The sequence below is a fragment of the Polyergus mexicanus genome, unplaced genomic scaffold (assembly GCF_030449975.1).
Source record: "Polyergus mexicanus isolate NDT 795.1 unplaced genomic scaffold, iyPolMexi1.0 SCAF_13, whole genome shotgun sequence".
Classification (NCBI taxonomy): Eukaryota; Metazoa; Arthropoda; class Insecta; order Hymenoptera; family Formicidae; genus Polyergus; species Polyergus mexicanus.
The window spans coordinates 5,493,828-5,511,734 of record NW_027223333.1 but is presented as its reverse complement, the minus strand read 5'-3'; the positions used below and the strand labels follow the sequence as shown (position 1 = coordinate 5,511,734).

General features: G+C 40.1%; 1 protein-coding gene across 8 annotated transcripts in view; it reads left to right on the top strand.

Annotated features, from left to right (window-relative positions):
- Imp (IGF-II mRNA-binding protein) overlaps window positions 1–17,523 on the top strand; it is a 108,510-nt gene extending 90,987 nt beyond the window's left edge. For 2 of the 8 annotated variants that reach the window (XM_070306156.1, XM_070306158.1), the window contains 6 exons: window positions 10,474–10,647; window positions 11,003–11,386; window positions 11,681–11,933; window positions 12,187–12,543; window positions 13,103–13,354; window positions 13,431–17,523. In XM_070306156.1, coding sequence (XP_070162257.1) covers window positions 10,474–10,647; window positions 11,003–11,386; window positions 11,681–11,933; window positions 12,187–12,543; window positions 13,103–13,354; window positions 13,431–13,667 — 1,657 coding nt within the window. In that variant the 3' untranslated portion in view covers window positions 13,668–17,523. Of the gene's footprint in view, window positions 1–10,470; window positions 10,648–11,002; window positions 11,432–11,680; window positions 11,934–12,186; window positions 12,544–13,102; window positions 13,355–13,430 lie in introns of all 8 variants that reach the window. The other 6 variants (XM_070306154.1, XM_070306160.1, XM_070306155.1 and 3 more) reach the window with 3 other exon arrangements.
- The last annotated feature ends 384 nt before the right edge of the window (window positions 17,524–17,907 follow it).

Here is a 17,907-nt window from a genome sequence, read left to right as displayed (position 1 = left end):
CTTGCTATCGTTTTTCTATCTTTTTGCTTCATTCTCTTACTTAGATATTCTGCTCTCTCTTCTTTTATTATCTTCTTGTATTCTCTGTTGTACGTAGACTCTTCTATCTTTTTCCTTCTTTCCGCCTTTTCTTTCTCTCTTATCTTCCCTATTATTTTTTGTACTGTGTTTTCCTCCTCTTCTCTGCTTCCTTCTCTTATCTCAGTACCCTCTCCTTCCTCCTCTAATATTTTCCTCCTTATTCTCGCCCATTTTCCTTCTCTTCCTGCCCCCCACTCTTTCTTCCTCTCTTTCCAGCATTCTTCCACCAGTTTCTTCCTCGTTGTTCCTATTTTCTCTTCGTACTTCAGTGCTCTTTTCAACGCCTTCTCTTTAATTTTCACTAACTTTCCTTCCTCTACTACTATGTAATTCGGCGTTGTCCTTTCCAGACCTAGTATCCATTTTACGTATTTTCTCTGAATCCCGTCCAGTCTTTCCTCTTTTCTCCATCCCCATATTTCTGCTCCAAACAAACTCACACTCTCCACCAATGCTTCAAACATCTTCATTCTTCTTATGTAGTCCTCCCTAAATAATCTCTCTCCTATGCTCCACGTTTTCTTCATTGCAATCATTGCTTTTCTTCTTCTTTCTAAGATATGTTTCTCCGCTCCTCCATTTTTTTGCATAATGTATCCTAAATAGCTAAACTCTTTTACTTCCTCCAATTCTTCCTCTCCCCATTTCCATCTCCTCTTCTTTGTTCTTCCTTTCCCCTTTTCGAATACCATCACTTTTGTCTTCTCCGAGCTTAATGTTAGACTTTTTTTCTCTAAATATTTCTTAAATCTCCTCAGCATTTCCTTCATCTCACCTTCTCTCTCTGCCAGTAAAACTATGTCGTCCGCATACATTAGCGTCCATATCTTTCTTCTTCCTACCATTACTCCCCCCGTCTGTCCTCTTTCCATTTCTTCTTCCAGATCTGCTACGTAGATGTTGAATAGCGTCGGGCTCATTGGGCAACCTTGTCTGACTCCTTTCCTAGTCCAAAACTCTTCTGTATATTTCTCTCCCACCTTAATTACGTTCTTCGTTTCCTTATACGTCTCCATTATTCTCTTTTTCAGCTTATTCGATACCCCAATTTCCTCCATCCTTTCTCTCAGTATTTTTCTGTCTATTCTATCAAATGCCGCCTTCAAATCAGCGAAACATGCAAAGACCTTGCCTTTCTTTTTTCCTACCTCTCTATCCACTGCGTGATTTAATACATATACAGCATCCATAACCCCTCTTCCTCTTCTGAACCCGAATTGACCTTCTTCTAATTTGCCATCGATCTCTCCCATTAATCTCTCATTTAGAATGCTAGCGTAAATCTTATATGCTGTGTCCATCAGTGTTACACCTCTGTAATTCTTTACCTCCTTCTTTTCTCCTTTTTTGAATATGGGGCATATTACTCCTTTCTTCCAGTCCTCCGGTATTCCTCCTTCCTTCCATATTTTCTTTATCATTTTCCACATTGCTTCTCCTATACTTCTTGGCATGTATCTCCACACTTCATTTTCCAAACCATCCTCTCCTGGCGCTTTTCCTTTCCTCAATCTTTTCAACTGCTTTATCAATTCCTCTCTTGTTATTTCATCCTCTTCCTCTTCTTCTCCCCTTTCCGCTTCCTTTTCCTCTAATACTGCCAATTGCTCTTCTCCCTCCAGTATCCCCATAAAATGCCTTTTCCATTCTTCCTCGCCTATTTCTTCGTTTATCTCTTCTCTTCTTTTTCTGAATCTGTTTATATATTTCCATGCCTCTTGTTCTGACTTGATCTTCCCTATTTTTTCCTCTTCCTGTTTCTCATATTCTTTTTTCTTTTCTTTGCACCATTCTTTGTACTCTTTTCTCATCTTTATATATTCCTCCGTTTCGCATTCTCCCTTCCTCCATTTTCTCATTCTCCTTCTTAATTCTCTCTTTTTGTTTTTCCATTCCTTGTCATGCCATACTCTATCTCCTATCTTCCATTTATGTCTCTTCTTCTTCTTCTTTGGTATTGCTTCCTCTACTTTCTCTTTTATTTCCTTCCATAATTCTTCAATCCCCTCTTCTTTACTGGTCCACTCCTCACAGCTCCTCAAGTATTCTTCCTTTGTTTCTTCTTTCCATTCTCTTCTTTCTATTTCTTTCTCCTCTTCTATTTCTTTTTCTTCTTCCCTTGTTCCATATAATGTCGCTTCCAACGGTACGTGATCTGAGTCCGTTCTTTCTCCTATTTTCAGACTCTCTACTTCCTCTGTAGCCTCTTGGTTTCCTATTATATAATCGATAACTGATGTTCCGTTTTCTCCTATATATGTCCATTCTCCTTCTTCTCCTTTGCTTCCATTTAAAATCACCCATCCTCTTTCTTCAATTTCACTTATTAGTCTTCTTCCTTCTCCGTTTATTACCTTGTCCTTCGATTTTCTTTCTCTTTCCTTTTTTACCGCTTCGTTTATCCAACCTCCTTCCTCCCCTGTTCTGGCGTTCCAGTCTCCTCCTATTAACAATACGCCTTCCTCGTTCCCTTCCATTCCTTCTGAAATTGTGTGCATTGTTTCTTTTACATTCTGACTGTACACTGTCATCACTCTCCACTCTCTCCCGTCATATCTTATTCTCCTTTCCACTATGTTGTCACTCCATTCTTTGTATTCCAAGGTCGTTATCCTTTTACTTATTCCTGTTATAATGCCTCCTTTTGCTCTCCCTTTTTTGTTTTCTCTCTTTGCTGGTCTACACTTCCATTCCAGATTTTTCGGCAGTTTGTCCTTTATTTTATTCCATCCCTCTTCCTCTATCCACGTTTCCATCAACCCTACCATCTCAAATCCGCTTAAGTATTCCCACACCTCTTTATCTTTATTTGTAACTCCTGCTATATTCCAAAAACACATTCTTGCCCCTTTTTCTCCTCTTCTCTCTTTTTTCTCTTTTTCCTATTGCCTTCCTCTTCTTTCTTTCTCTTCCTCTTTCTCTTCATTTAAACAATCTTCCTTTTCGTTCCATTTAAACCATTTTCCATTTACACTTATTTTCTTGTACCCTATTTTCACTTCCTTTCCTTTTTCTTTCTCCTCTCTGGCCCTCCTTCTTAATCTTCCTTGGATCTCTCTTTCCCTCCTGGTTAGGTCATCGTCTATATATATTCCTCTATCCAGATTCTTTTTCCTCACCATTATGTTTCTTTTCATCTCCCATTCCTCTACTGTCACTACTATCCCTTTCTTTCCTTCTCTCTCCTTTATCTCATATGCTTTCTCTATCTTTATTTCTACTCCCAATTTTTCCTTTACAAATTCTTCTATTCTTTTCTCTATATTTGTTTTTTCAATATTTATTCCTCTTATAACTATGTTCTTCTTCCTTTCTTCTCTTTCCTTCTTTTCTTGTACCATCTCTAAATTTTGTATTCTTTCTAGCATCTCTTTCCTTTCTTCTTTCCACTTCCTTCTTTCCTCTTCTCTCGCCTCTCTTTCTTCTTGCATTTCCTTTAATATATTTCCCATTAGTTTCTCCATTAGTTTCTCACAGTGTTCTCTCATTTCTGACACTGTTTCCTGTTTACAAATCCTCATTATACCTTCTATTCTCCTTTCCATTTCCTTCTCCGGATCTCTGCTCATTCCGAAATTTTCTAGTGTTTTTTCTTTTTGTTTATTTTTACTTCCCGTGGGCCTACCTACCTTAGCTGCCATCTATCTCTTCCTCTACGCACTCCGACCTTCTTTACTGCTCCCGCTTCTCGCACTCCTCCACCTTAATGGTTGCTGTCCTAACCTAAAACCGCCTTCCCTACTTTCCTCTTTTCTTCTCTGCTCTTCTTTCACCTCCTCTTTTCCCTCCACTTCCTTGCTTTCCTTTTGTCACCCTCTCTCTCACTTCACCCTATTCTCCGTTTTTCTCCTCTTCCTTCCACAATTATCACCTCACTTTCCTTCCTTCTATAACTACTCTAACTTTCCTTCGTCACTCTCCAACCGGAAGTCAATAATAATTCTATTAAATAAACGTCAAATAATAATATAATAATATATAGCCTCTTTCATTCAACATATTTTACTATGACTGTTTGATGTATAATATAGAAAAGATTTTGTCTCCATAAAAAAAAGAAAAAGAAAAGGAAATCACATTTATTATTAGACAGAGCACTATGACTGGCGCCATGCGCACGTGCGTGCGTCACACGCGCGCAGGCGTAACTGGAAAGCGGCGCACGTGCCACGCGGTCGCGCAGGTACGTATGCCCTCCCGCCGCCCCCCCCCCTTTCTTCTATCCTTCCCCCCATACGCACACGCAAGCTTTAAGATCCCTTCAAATGGAATTTCTCGACATGACACTGATTGTAGGACCGACTAACGTAAAAAAAAAAAAAAAATATGTTCGTCGGAGATGACGAATAATCCTTTGATCAATATTTTTCTTGATGATTTTGATCATTATCGATATGCATCTTATTTCTATTGATAGAATTTTGTGATTTTATATTTTTAACATCTTTCGTATCTATTTTTATCTACCCTTCTTAAAGCGCTTATTAATTTACTTTATATTTGATCGTGTCTCTAAGGAATTCATGTTGAGCTTCAGGATTGATAGTTTTAGCAGGAATTTTATTAAAATTAAAAAGGTATGGATTATCACGATTTATATGACACAAGTATTATTTATATTATATAATTTTAAAAATAAGAATTATTGAGGAAAGAATTATAATCAGGATAATGGAAGTTTGATACAAAAAGAATAAGTGGCTTACTCACATCTATTGTTCGTATAAATAAATTAATACGTTGAATATTTATAATAATAAAAATTCAAACTGCGATCTGCTATTTAAATATATCTCGAGTACCTAGCGTCATATAATCATCTATGACTCATATAGAGATATGATAAAGAGGACGACCGAGAGATAACAGCACTGTGGTCGTAAAATTCCAGTATCAAATACTTTATTTCATATATCCCGATGAAACATATAAATCGTCACTGATCTCTCGATATATGCTGACAGAATATATCATCTCTAGCCATGTAGTATTTACGTTGACTGTACTCGATATATACATAGTAGCTTTTGATGTATCAACAGCGGATAAGATACTGAATTCGTTGACATCATCTTCCTCCCCCGATGATTGGAATATTCTAAGAATATAAAGGATACAGTAGGAGATAAAAGTATTGTATCTTTGATATTTTACGTTTCGACGAAAACGATGAAAAGCTAGAGATCTTTCGACTTTAATAGGTGTGTAAACGCCCTTGTTAGCCAGCGGCTTGAACGCGCGTTTTTCCGCGACCGTATGTATGTATGTGTGTGTGTGTGTGTGTGTGTGTGTGTGTGTGTGTGTGTGTGTGTGTGTGTGTGTGTGTGTGTGTGTGTGTGTGTGTAAAGTCATGCCGCTGGCACTTTCCCTTTTCAAGATCGATTTTGACGCTGTGCGTCCGGACGGCGCAAGTCGACGACGTCGGCGGTTCCTCGAGCAGGGCTGTATTTATAAACGCGATCGCCCTCTTCGACTTGGTTCTAAGAAATTGATAGATGTACGTATATGACTCTGTGTTAAATATTTTAAATTCATCGTGATCGCGCGTTATCGGTTTAAATTATTTATTTATGATTTCTAACGAGATATACTTTGGAATAGAGCATCAAATTGTATTTTTATCAAACTTATTAAAAGTATATCTGTCGAGGAGAGTTAAAATGGGAAAGCCGGGGAAAGTAAAAATAATTATCTAATTTAACAAAACTTGAATAATCTTTAACGTTGACCTTATTCCCCATGAACGCCAGTGGCCTTAGCTTAAGCAACCATGTGTCTTTGAGAAATTATTATGCCATATAAAGTATGAAATCATTTTTGCATCTGCCAGTACTTTTGCTGCGAAATGAAATTTATAATTATATATTATAAGTTTTTTCCAGAACGTACATAATTACTCCCATATAATCATATACACATTATTAAATATATAACATATAAATAATTATTAAAATATTGCAATCTCAGAGGTGAAAAAGTTTAAATGGTTCACCTTTTTACACCACATGTTCTCTATAAGATAGTTTTTTTTTTTTTTATATATACAACGCATTTTTATCTTTAATTCATGCATCGGTAAAAATAATGCGAACAAAGATACGAGGATTAATTTGTCAATTGCACGCGACATAATTCATGTTATTTTCCCGCGATAGAGATTTCCATTCTCGATTCTTTTTTTTTTTTTTTATTTATTTATAAAATCACCTGCCGTCGACGACCCACGAAATTTTCGGTCAATCCATCCGCGCTTTCGGCCCGTTCATTCCGCACCCGGCCACCGGCATTTCGCTCCATCGGCTCGTTAATCCGCAAAAAAAAAAAAAGAACGCAGGAACAGGGCGGGCGAAGGGAGGGAAGAGGCGACGAGAGCGAAACGAACGGAAGAAAAAGTGTCCGAAAAAAGTGTCTTAGGCCGGGGACATCAAAAGCTCTTCCACGGGGGTGATCCGCCACGAACCACTCCTGTCCGCAAAGGCCCTCTCCCTCTTCCTCTCCTCCTTCTCCCCTTTCCCCAACGCTCCCCCTCTTCCACCCTCCCTCTCTCCCTCTCGTCACCCTTATCCAGGTTTGCGTCGCGAAAATTCGCCGCCTTTCGTTAAAGGTGACCCGACGAAATCGCCGACGAGTCACACGTGCGTGCAAAAGGGTTGAAGGGAACGGCGGGCGAGGGAGGAGGTCGACGAATGAAGGGAGGGAGGGAGGGAAGCAAGAGGGAGAGGAAAGTCCGGCAGTGGGTGGTTGGGTGGCGGGAACCACGAGGCAGACGGTGCGCGCTTACACGCACTCTCTTTTCGCGTTATATCGCCGGATACCGCCGAAAATCCCCCAAGGGGAAGTACGCGAAACAAAGGCCATTCCTCCCACCGTCCCATCCCCGTCTCCCTCCGCATTGTTCGCGCCTGTCATATCCCTCCCACGCGTGCCTCTTCGCGCGCACTCGCGCGTTTAGTCCATCTTTGTCTTTTCCGTCCGTCTCCCTTCCCTCTTCGCCCCCATTTTCCCGCGTCTATTCTTCTTTTTATTCCCTAATTTTGTGAACGTATACACTTATTATTACTATTTATCTGGCGTTTTCATTAATTTTCATTAATTGCACATTATACAATATTTCTTGAAATCATATAGAAAAAGGATAACGCGCGCTAAAATTTACTATCAAGAATCTTTATCTCAAGCAGCGCAGGATATAAAAGTATTATTCGCGAGATAGTAATTGAGAGAAACAATGAGTGTATAATTTCGTGTCGATTAATACGCGAAGAGAATGTATTATCCCCAAAATTTCTAACAATGGGTTTTTTTGTTAAAGGACAAGAAAGAGAAAATTTAAATTTTTATTCATTTATTTGTATTTAATTATAATGAAAGGATTCTGAGATTAAATATTTTTCACTGATCCTATTGTTGCATCGGTACAAAATGATACGAGATTGCACACAATTTGCTTATATACGCATCATAATTAGTATTGATTTCTCTCTCTCTCTCTCTCTCTCTCTCTCTCTCTCTCTCTCTATGTTCATCGTCAATTATAAATATGAATCATAATCCATAAATTTCTCGTTGCATAAAAGTGCATCACCAACGCGATATTTCGAGGACATTTCGCATTCGGGGAAAATTAATTTTTACGACACACGAAAAGCTCAATTGTTGCACAATTTGTTTGATTGTGAGAGAAATCGAGAGAGAGAGATTATAAAGAGTCGCGTCGAGAAAAGCGCTTTTTAATTGATTATACGGAAATGCAAATCTTCTTTTAAATTATTCAAATGAATATACTATAATTATTTAAATTATTCAAATGAATATAATATAAATGAATTATTTTCTATTGTTTCTATTCAAATCTTTTCTCTTTTCTATATCTTTTTCTCTTCCTTAAATTTCTCTCTCTCTCTCTCTCTAACACTATACTATCAAAATATTTCTTTCCCTTCTTGTGCTTACCACAATTGACGATCATTTATTTTTTCCTTTAACAATTATTTAATGCGAAGCACTCTTTTTCTATTCTCGAGCGGAAAATCTAGGTTGCGCGGGGGTCGATCGCGGGAGAGAGCGATCGCATCGTTTCGCGAAAGCGTAACGTGTCCTCCATGTAGGTCCCGAATCCCCACGGGTCGTTCGCCGCGGTTTCGGTCTTTCTCAAGGTTGCTGGCTCGAAAGCTCGCCGACGCAGGCAGCAACCCCGACGATGAGCGAGAGTGGGTCTCGGCCTACTGAAAAATCGATACGTACGAAAGTGAGAGTCGTTTCCCTCGGTCGTTCCACCCTCCTTTTTTGTTCCTCGCGTTCTCTCTTCTTACTTGCCGTTCGGGGTTCATTCATGTCGTCGTTGGTGGCCGATGCGCGCCGCGATTCACGCTCGTGCAAATCTCGAACAAAGTTAATATGACGCCGGTAACAAAACACACAAAGTAGGATTTAAAGAAAGAGATTTGAGAACTCTTTCGCACACCCGACACACCCGTCTGCAAAGGACATTTAGGATCTTCAAAGAAATAATTTTATGACAGTGTAATCGTAGTTCCACTGTCAATTTCTAATTACAAGACACTTGTATATATGACATGTATTGGGTGATTGCATAAGTTCGTGCCCGATTTAAATATAAACTTCAATAGATTATATTTTAGAGATAGCACCTTTATTAATCAATTATATAGTCTCCATTCTTTTCTACAATGGTTTTCCAACGATCTATAAGCTTGTCGATTCCATTTTTGAAGAAAGAACTTGATTTTTCTTGAAAAAAGTTTGTAAAGTGGTTTTCGACAGCTTCCTCGGAATTGAGATTCTTGCCATTTAAACTATTCTGCAAAGACCGGAACAGATAAAAATCTGAAGGCGCAATATCTGGAGAATATGGCGGGCGCTGCAGAATTTCTCATTGCACTCCTGCAGTTTTCCTGCAGCTTATTCCTTTCAGTCAGGAGACGCGGCACCCGCGTATCAAGCTTGGAAATGTATCCAAGCTTTTTTAAATGACGAAAAGCGGTTGAATTATCGATGTTCAGTCTCTCAGCAATATCCTCAGTTGTAATCCTTGGGTTTCTTTCCACTAAGGCATGCACAATGTCATCATCGATGCCAGAAGGCCGTCCAGAGTGGGGTTGATCCTCCATGTTGAAATCACCATTTCGAAATCTGCCAAACCACTTTTTGACTGTTCGGAGAGCAGGAGCGCGGTCCAAATAAACGCTTTGAATATTTTTTCGTGCAATCCCAACACTCACGCCTTTCCGAAATTCATATAGCATTACATGCCGCAAATGCACCTTTCGTTCTCTATTTTTAATGATTTCTCTTATGCACAAATGGACTTATCTGAACAATGTCCGACGCTAAATTGACATAAGACAACGTCATCTATTCGGTGTAAGCAACAATTACCACACGAAAACAATAGAACTCCGCCATGCAGCAACTTAATGCCATCTATGAAAATCGGGCACGAACTTATGCAATCATCCAATATTATTTAACTTTTTGACGAATTAAAAGAATTTTTTTTAATCCGTTATTACAATTTCTCCCGTGATCATAAATTAATAAATAGAAACGCTCTCATATTAGAGAAGATTTCATGAAGGGTTCCATAAACCTTAACGAAGCAAATTCTTCTTAATTGATATAATATATTTACATATTAAAGAGAGAGAGGAACGAGAGATAATTCATCAATCTCTCAAAAGGCATTGTTTGGAAAAATTATTTGATTTCTGTAAAACTTATTTAAATTTGTTAATAAATATTTTCATCTAAATTATGATTATTTAATTTTATTCATCTTATTTTGCTCATATCTTTTTCGAATTCTCTCCTGTCAAATATTTAATAATAACTTAATAATTATTTATATTTAATAAATATTAAATAACTTAATAAATATGATATTAAGACGCATTGTGCTTCCAATAGCAACACCCTGCTAATCGGCGTGAGTATATCATGTCGGGTTGTTGATAACAACATAATGGTCTAATGTAAACAGACGACTCGCTACGTTACAACTCGGTACTTTCGAAGTTTATTCGACGATTATCGCGCTGGTATTTCGCTATCGGGGAAGTATAATTCTGTCAAGAGTCGCATCTGAGTCCTACATGGCCACTCTCTTCCTTCGTTTACAATCTCTGCTCGGTCCAGACAGCAAAATGGAATACATAAAAAGGATGCGCACGCTCAAGTTACAGTGGTACTGAGATATTTTTTATTACTTATCGTGTGTATATAAGTAACGGTTTTTTACTGAAATATCCGATAAATATCAGGGATTCATTTATATTATTTTATTACATATTTTGATCATTGGCATATAATACATATGTAAAGTATCTTGTTTCTCTTTTAATTCCAAATGTTATTTTTCTATTATTTCAGCAGCAGCGGCGTCGCCAAGATTCTAGTGAGCAATCTCCCGGCTCAGGCCCGATTAGACGATATCGACGCGCTCTTCTCCGCTTACGGCCAAGTACAGAATCTCGAGAAACTGTCGTCGCGGGATCCAAACACGCAGACCTATCTCGTCAGCTATGAGACGCAGGAACAAGTACAGCAGTAAGTATCGACGAAAATATCTCGTTCTCTTCTTTTGCGTTTTGCAAGAAATCGCTCGCTCGAGAAGGTGTATCGATATCGTCTCGATATGGCGAGATTCGGTGCCTTTGCTGCGAAAAATCGCGTGTATAAATATTACTATTTTTAATATTAATACTTTTTTTTTTCTTTTCTCTGAAAATACCACTTGCATGTGACTAAAAGAAAAAAAAATATTTTTATAATAAAAATTGATATTTTTCCATCATGCGTACATGAAATATTTATTTTATTATTTCACTATTTTTAATATTAATACTTAAATATTCTTTTGTCCTTAAAATATTGCTTGAAAATAATTTCTTTGTTTTCACAGTGCTGTGAACCAGTTGAATGGCTACGATTTCGACGGCAATCCGTTGAAAGTGGAGATGTCCTCGGCGGAGGGCCGACGAAGGGGCCGCAGCCAGCGCAGCGGCGGCGTCGCTTTCTCCGGATTGCCGGGTTCCGGTCGACAAACCGATTTTCCGCTACGTATCCTCGTTCAGTCGGATATGGTGGGCGCGATAATCGGCCGGCAGGGCTCTACGATACGGCAGATTACGCAGGTGTCCCGTGCTCGGGTCGACGTTCACCGCAAGGACAATGTCGGTTCGCTGGAGAAGGCCATTACCATTTACGGCAATCCCGAGAATTGCACAAACGCCTGCAAGAAGATTCTGGATGTCATGCAGCAGGAGGCGACCTCTACGAATAAGGGGTACGACGACGTCGCGAGTCGCGTTGATACTCCCAAAATGGAATCGTAATAAAATCGTCGTGTGATAACCGGTCGAACAATATAAGTTACTCTTAGATGGATTCCTTTTGTATAATTTATATCTGGATGACTTTTACAAATGACGTATACTGAAATTTCGTCACTTTTACGATTACATCGATTTCAATACGATAAATACGATCCTTACATAATTTATGTTGCTCGACCGAACTAATTTTCCTTCATTGACGATCGATTCGTTGACGTTAATATTATATTATTGTTTGTCGACAGTGAAATCACCCTGAAGATTCTCGCGCACAATAATCTCATCGGTCGAATTATCGGGAAGGGCGGTAACACGATCAAAAGAATTATGCAGGACACCGATTCCAAGATAACCGTCAGTAGTATCAACGATATCAATAGCTTTAATCTAGAGCGCATCATTACAGTTAAGGGAACAATCGATAACATGAGCAAAGCCGAGTCCATGATCTCCAGCAAACTGCGCCAGAGTTATGAGAATGATCTGCAAGCTATGGCTGTGAGTCTTATCCCTTATATCGCTTAAATGTCATATATCAGTTTTTAAGCTGTTTGAAAGAATATATATGAGAATATCAAGAATATTTCAGATTTGTTCGATACGCGGAATATGAAAAGTTGAAAAATTTAAAATAGAAAATCTTTCGTCAAACTTTTGCTCAAATGTACTTTATTGTATTCTTGTTCTCTCGTCGAAATTATTTAGCGCGAAATCAATCGTTGCGATAAAGCTAATCGATATGATCGTTTAGCCCCAGAGCATGATGTTCCCTGGTCTGCATCCGATGGCCATGATGTCCACTGCCGGCATGGGCTACAGCTCCCGCGGACCCGGCCTCTACGGTTCAGGACCCGCCCCGTATCCCTACCAGAGCAGCTTGCCTACTCAACAGGGCGTCCCCGCTAGCGACACTCAGGAGACGACCTTCCTATACATTCCCAATAATAGCGTCGGCGCCATCATCGGCACCAAAGGCTCTCACATTCGTAATATTATTAGATTTTCTGGAGCTAGCGTGAAGATCGCTCCTCTCGAACAGGACAAGCCGGCCGAGCAACAAACCGAAAGAAAGGTCACTATCATCGGCTCTCCAGAATCTCAGTGGAAGGTGAGTGCGATTGCCATTATCTCTTGATAATGATTTTTTATATCTTACGATTCTTTAATCTTATATTTAGCAATGCTATTTTTTTCTAATGATAAAAGTTTAAATATGCGATGATATTTTTGTAAAAATATATCATGGATGTATAACGAGTGATAAGAATCTGTTGTAATCGCTATGAAACGTTTTAATGTTCGTGTAATTTCGATGCTTGGCAGATAGGAATCGTATCGGTCTACCGTTGCAAAGAGTCACGAGTTCAAATCCCGGCGTGATACTTATAAAAATATGTACTTTAGCTACCCTGCTGAATTTTGGGTGGATGTTGCCTTCTATGCATCAACTTGAATCAGCAGGAATATCAAAGAGAGGGCCCCGTACCGATCTCATCGAATCAAATATTGAGAATTGGCTCCGTTTGACCCTCCGATATTTCTTTTCTTTCTTTTTTATTTGTTTATTTATTTTATTTTTATTATATTGTTTCTTACAATCTGCAGATTTTTGAGACAAGAAATTGCATCCTTACTTTATTTTACATCATTGAAAATTGCGATTTCAGGCCCAGTACTTGATCTTTGAGAAGATGCGGGAGGAAGGATATGTTGCCGGCACTGAAGACGTTAGGCTAACCATTGAGATTCTCGTGCCCAGCACCCAAGTCGGTCGCATCATCGGCAAAGGCGGTCAAAACGTTAGAGAATTGCAACGCGTGACTGGCAGCGTCATTAAACTGTCGGAGCAACAAGCTACTCCTCCTTCAGCTGAGGAAGAGACCACCGTCCATATCATCGGCCCCTTCTTCTCCGTTCAGGTAAAACAAGCGCGCGTTTTTTCAAGTAATTTTTAGTATAAATTATTTTTTTTTACTTAAATAATTGATTTTGCAGTCGGCCCAGAGAAGAATCCGTGCCATGGTCCTGCAATCGGGCACACCTGGCGGAACTGGCGGAACTGGCTCGCGTGCCGGACGCGGTAGCAGTCAGGAAGGCGCCTCCCGTTCTAAGAGAGACGGCAGTGCCACTTCTCAAGGCGGTGTGACGTCGCAGCCCAGCTCCCAGCAGCAATCGAGCGGTTCACCATCTAGCCAGCAGCAGCAGCCGCCACAATCGCCGCAAAGCCAGTAACGTCGATGACATCCACATTGACGCGGACCGATGCCTATCCGTTTTATTCGCCGGAGTGGCCTCGTCATCGCTTTGACATTCTCTCTCGTCGAGAGACTGAGCTTATCACGACCACCTCCTCCTCTCGCGAGGCATGAAATCCTCCCTGGCGGGGGAGAGCTTTGAACGAGAGTGCGCGACGCGCAGATTGTGACGGGAAAACGTGCTTTAGAGTTAACTCGACATCATCTCGTTGATTCAGCAGCGATTTTCGCGAGCTTCGATCTGCGAATTAATTCTCAAAAATTTCGGTTTTTTACGAGCGCGATTTGAGAATTACAATACAAAGTAACCGAAATTTTCTGAAAATTAACTTGTAGGGCCTGGCGAATTTGGTGGAGAGTTAATTCTGAGAATTCGCGAACAAGGATTCCAATTTCGAAGAATCCAAAACTCAATCGTAAATGTCAGTCAACGAGGCTTTCCGTTCGGTTCGACACGCGCGTCTATTGTAATCGACCTCGACCTTAATCGTGAGCGAACAATGTTATCTTCTGCGTTACCTTCTGGACGTCCCGTCGCCAATGGGAACGCAAATGTTGTACGAAATCAATCGCATTGGCTAAGTTCGGCTGGAAATCGCGATTTTCCGGTCGCGACTCCGATGCAAAATCTGGAACGGTAACGAAGGATCGAGCGAAAACGAAAGCGTACTCTCTGCAACCGAACGGAAGAACGCCAAAGCGTACTAATCTAAACTGGATATGTCCAGTCAGATACACTGCCGGTACTCGATCGTTCTCGTTGACAAGGAATTATCGTTTTCCCCTTCGCTCTACGCGTCGCGTCTATATCCCGCGACAACGACAAAGCGACACGTGCAACCGCGCACGACCCAATTTCGCAGCGCTATAACGAAACCACCGCCGCCGATGAAATAGGATACGACGATATGAGAGAATAAACTGATAAGGCAAAAAAAAAAGAGAAAAAAAAAGAGAAAAACACACAACCTTATTACCTCATTGCATTACGGTTAAAGATTTAATACGATAGAGGAAAGTGAAACGTGTGGGAGAAAGGATAAACCGATTAATCTAAAAAAAAGAAGTCTATGTAATATTAAAGTTATTAATAATATACAGAGAGAGAAGTTAAGTGACAATTACATATTACGTTTATACCTGTTATTACATACTACTACTGCAACTATTACTATTATTACTACATACTACTATTATATCGCTATATACTATTTACTTACTTCTTAACTAGTACTACAGGGGCGTATTCGGAAACATCACCCCTGTGCATACGAGCGTTGTTCTATCTTTGTTATGTATCAAAAGTTGAACGAAGATAGAACGACTCTCGTGTCCACAGGGGTGATATTTCCGAACGCAGCCCAAGAGGAAAGCGGTTTTTCTTAAAAAAAAAAAACAAAAAAACAAAAGCAAACAAAAACGCAACCTAAATACACAGTTTTTTATATATCACAATCCAGAGACATTAAATTAATAATACGAGACTTAAAGTAATATGGAAACCTGTGAACACCGTGGAACAGCGACTCGTTCCCGGTCGTAGACATAATAAGCCAGGATGCCTCAGGAGGAGAAAAGAAAAAGTGAAATGACCCCCACGCCCCCAACCCGCCCCTCCTCGCACTATGTAATACCAAAGAAGAAGCAACTATGAGTTTTTTCGTATTAGTGAAGTGAAATGCGTCGTGTACGCTCTATTCACCTCAAGTTCCTCAAGAGCCGCGAGAGTGAGAGAGAGAGAGAGAAAGAGAGAGGGGTCAGATATATGAAGGTGGGAGGGAAGATCGACGAGCGGTCATCAAGATGTCGAAAACAGCACCGACGAGATATCGAGTCGCTTGGTACAGATGATTAATGGCGATGAAAACAGAAAAAAAGAAAAATCGAAAATATTGAACTAGAGAGAGAGAGAGAGAGAGAGAGAGAGAGAGAGAGAGAGGAAACAAGAGTTCCAGCGTGCGGTGCGATACGACCTGGCCGTTTTGTGCCGTATTTTTAAAGAGTGTTACTGAAGAATGTTTTTCTAGCACAAGGAGAGATTGAAAAAGCGACCGTCGATACACACGCGAAGAACAGCAGAAGAAAAGAAGAGAGAGAGAGAGAGAGAGAGAAGAGAGCGAAGGAGAGGACATAAGAGGGAGACAAAAAGAAATGATCGACAAAACTTTTCAGGGATTTTTACTTTGTGAATGTAATAATGTGTGAGTGTGCGTGTGTTATATTATTATTCGATAAGTAATAAATTACTGATTAGGAGTTTAGATGGCGAGGAGAAAGACGGACGTAAGAAAGACGTAAAGAAAAAAAATTTATGCTTAACCCGTAAGACAGAATTAAGAGGGTATAGAGGGGCGGGAGAGTTTAGAATCGGCGAAAAAACGCCGATGCTATTCTCACGTGCCGCTCGCGTTATGGATGATATGTCGCCGAGACGAGACGGAGCCTTCGCGCGCCGTCCCGACGAGCCCAGTAATTTCTGCAAAATTGTGGCTGTTAGAAGAACGCAGAGTCGGGAACCGGAATCGCGAAGCGCCACTCGTAGCATGTACAATCGGCCATTATTATTCCGCTATATATACAGAGTTGAGAGAGACTCTCTTTGAGGGCAAATATTCGGCAAGCCGAAGCGAATGAAACGGAAGGATAAATGAAATGTGATATTTCACGTCTATGTCAAAGATTGACAATGTTCTTCTATGGCGGATGATGTCATACTCTAGTAGCGGTGTATTTGTGGCCGGATACACGTTGCGGCCACTGTATGTGTTTTGAGTTTTGAGGAGATTCCGAAGAGATGTGAAGAGAAAGACAGAGAGAGAGAGAGAGAGAGATTCGGACGGATCGGCAGGGAGAGATCAAGCGGAAAGTGCGAGATAAAGAATGCGATGAATTCAAATAAATTCGAGGAAACCGCCTCTCTGTAAAGTGGTCGTGTATTAAACACGGCCAAGAAAAATTCAACAAACTCAAACGGACTAATCAATTATGGCGCACAGTCTCGCGTCGTTTAGGCTCGATGTATCGTTATCGATTCGAATATGAGAAAACATGCGTGTCAGAATTACTCTCTTTTTATCATTCGATCATTTATGTGTCATCTCACTCCGACTTAACTGTTCGACAATTCGAGACTCGTATCTTTTTCATCGATCGAGCTTTTAACGGCACGAAATTGAAGCGGCACCGGCCACATGGAACTCCACAGGATGTGCCCATCGGATCTGATGACACGATGGGCCTCCTGACGGACCCAGCCGGTTTATAAATCTCGGCATTCGGTATGCGTTTAGTACAAAGATACACGAGTTTAAGAATGGATAAGACTAATCGAGTTTTAAGAGAGACGCAGGGTACGGAAGATATAATAGAGAGATGTAATATCGTGTTTAACCGCGGTTTTTTTTTTTTTTTTTTTTTTTTTAATCTCTCGAGGAAGGATGAAATTTCGATGAAATGTGTGCCCGCGCGCGCGAATATTATAATAAGATCGAAAACTTTTGCAGTGGGAAGCGAAGGCGCGCATTTGGCCCGTCGTATCTTCAAATTCTAAATGAAGTCTGATTTAAATGATTGGTGTTTAATTTTGCCAGTCTTCCTTTTCTCCGCTGCATCGCGCGACAGATATGCGCAAGCACAAGCGCACACGAGTAAAAGTATAAGGGCGAAATGAGAGATAGATAGATAGACGAGAATGAGAAGGTAAAATGAAAGAGGGGAAACACGAGTCTGAGAACGTAGGTTTATTTTTGATACATTGTTGGGGAGACTCCAAGCGAATCTTTCTTTCTCAATATTAATTTTTTTTTTTTTTTTTTTTTTTTTTTTTTTTTTTTGTTAGATGTTTTAACAACTTAATAAATTTTAACGATATTAAGGATATGAGAAAATAGCGAGAAAGATTTTGTTTTAATGTAAGATTAAGAGAACGAGAGAGAGGAAAGGCGGAGTAATTCTCACGGGAGAACGCGTATAAATTAACGTTATAGAGGGAGGGTATTAATTAATAGAGGGACGAATCAGGAGGACGCGTTGCGTAGCTTTTTGCGCTGCGCTCGCTCGCTCGCTCGCTTTGGGAGGGGTGGGAGGAAGGGGAGAGGTTGCATAAAGGAGATTTTTTAGTCGGGTATAAATTTGTATATTATATTTAATAATATATTTCGAAGAAGCGGCGGCCGCGGATCCGTTCGGCGAGATCTGTCCCTGGAACCTCGTAGTTT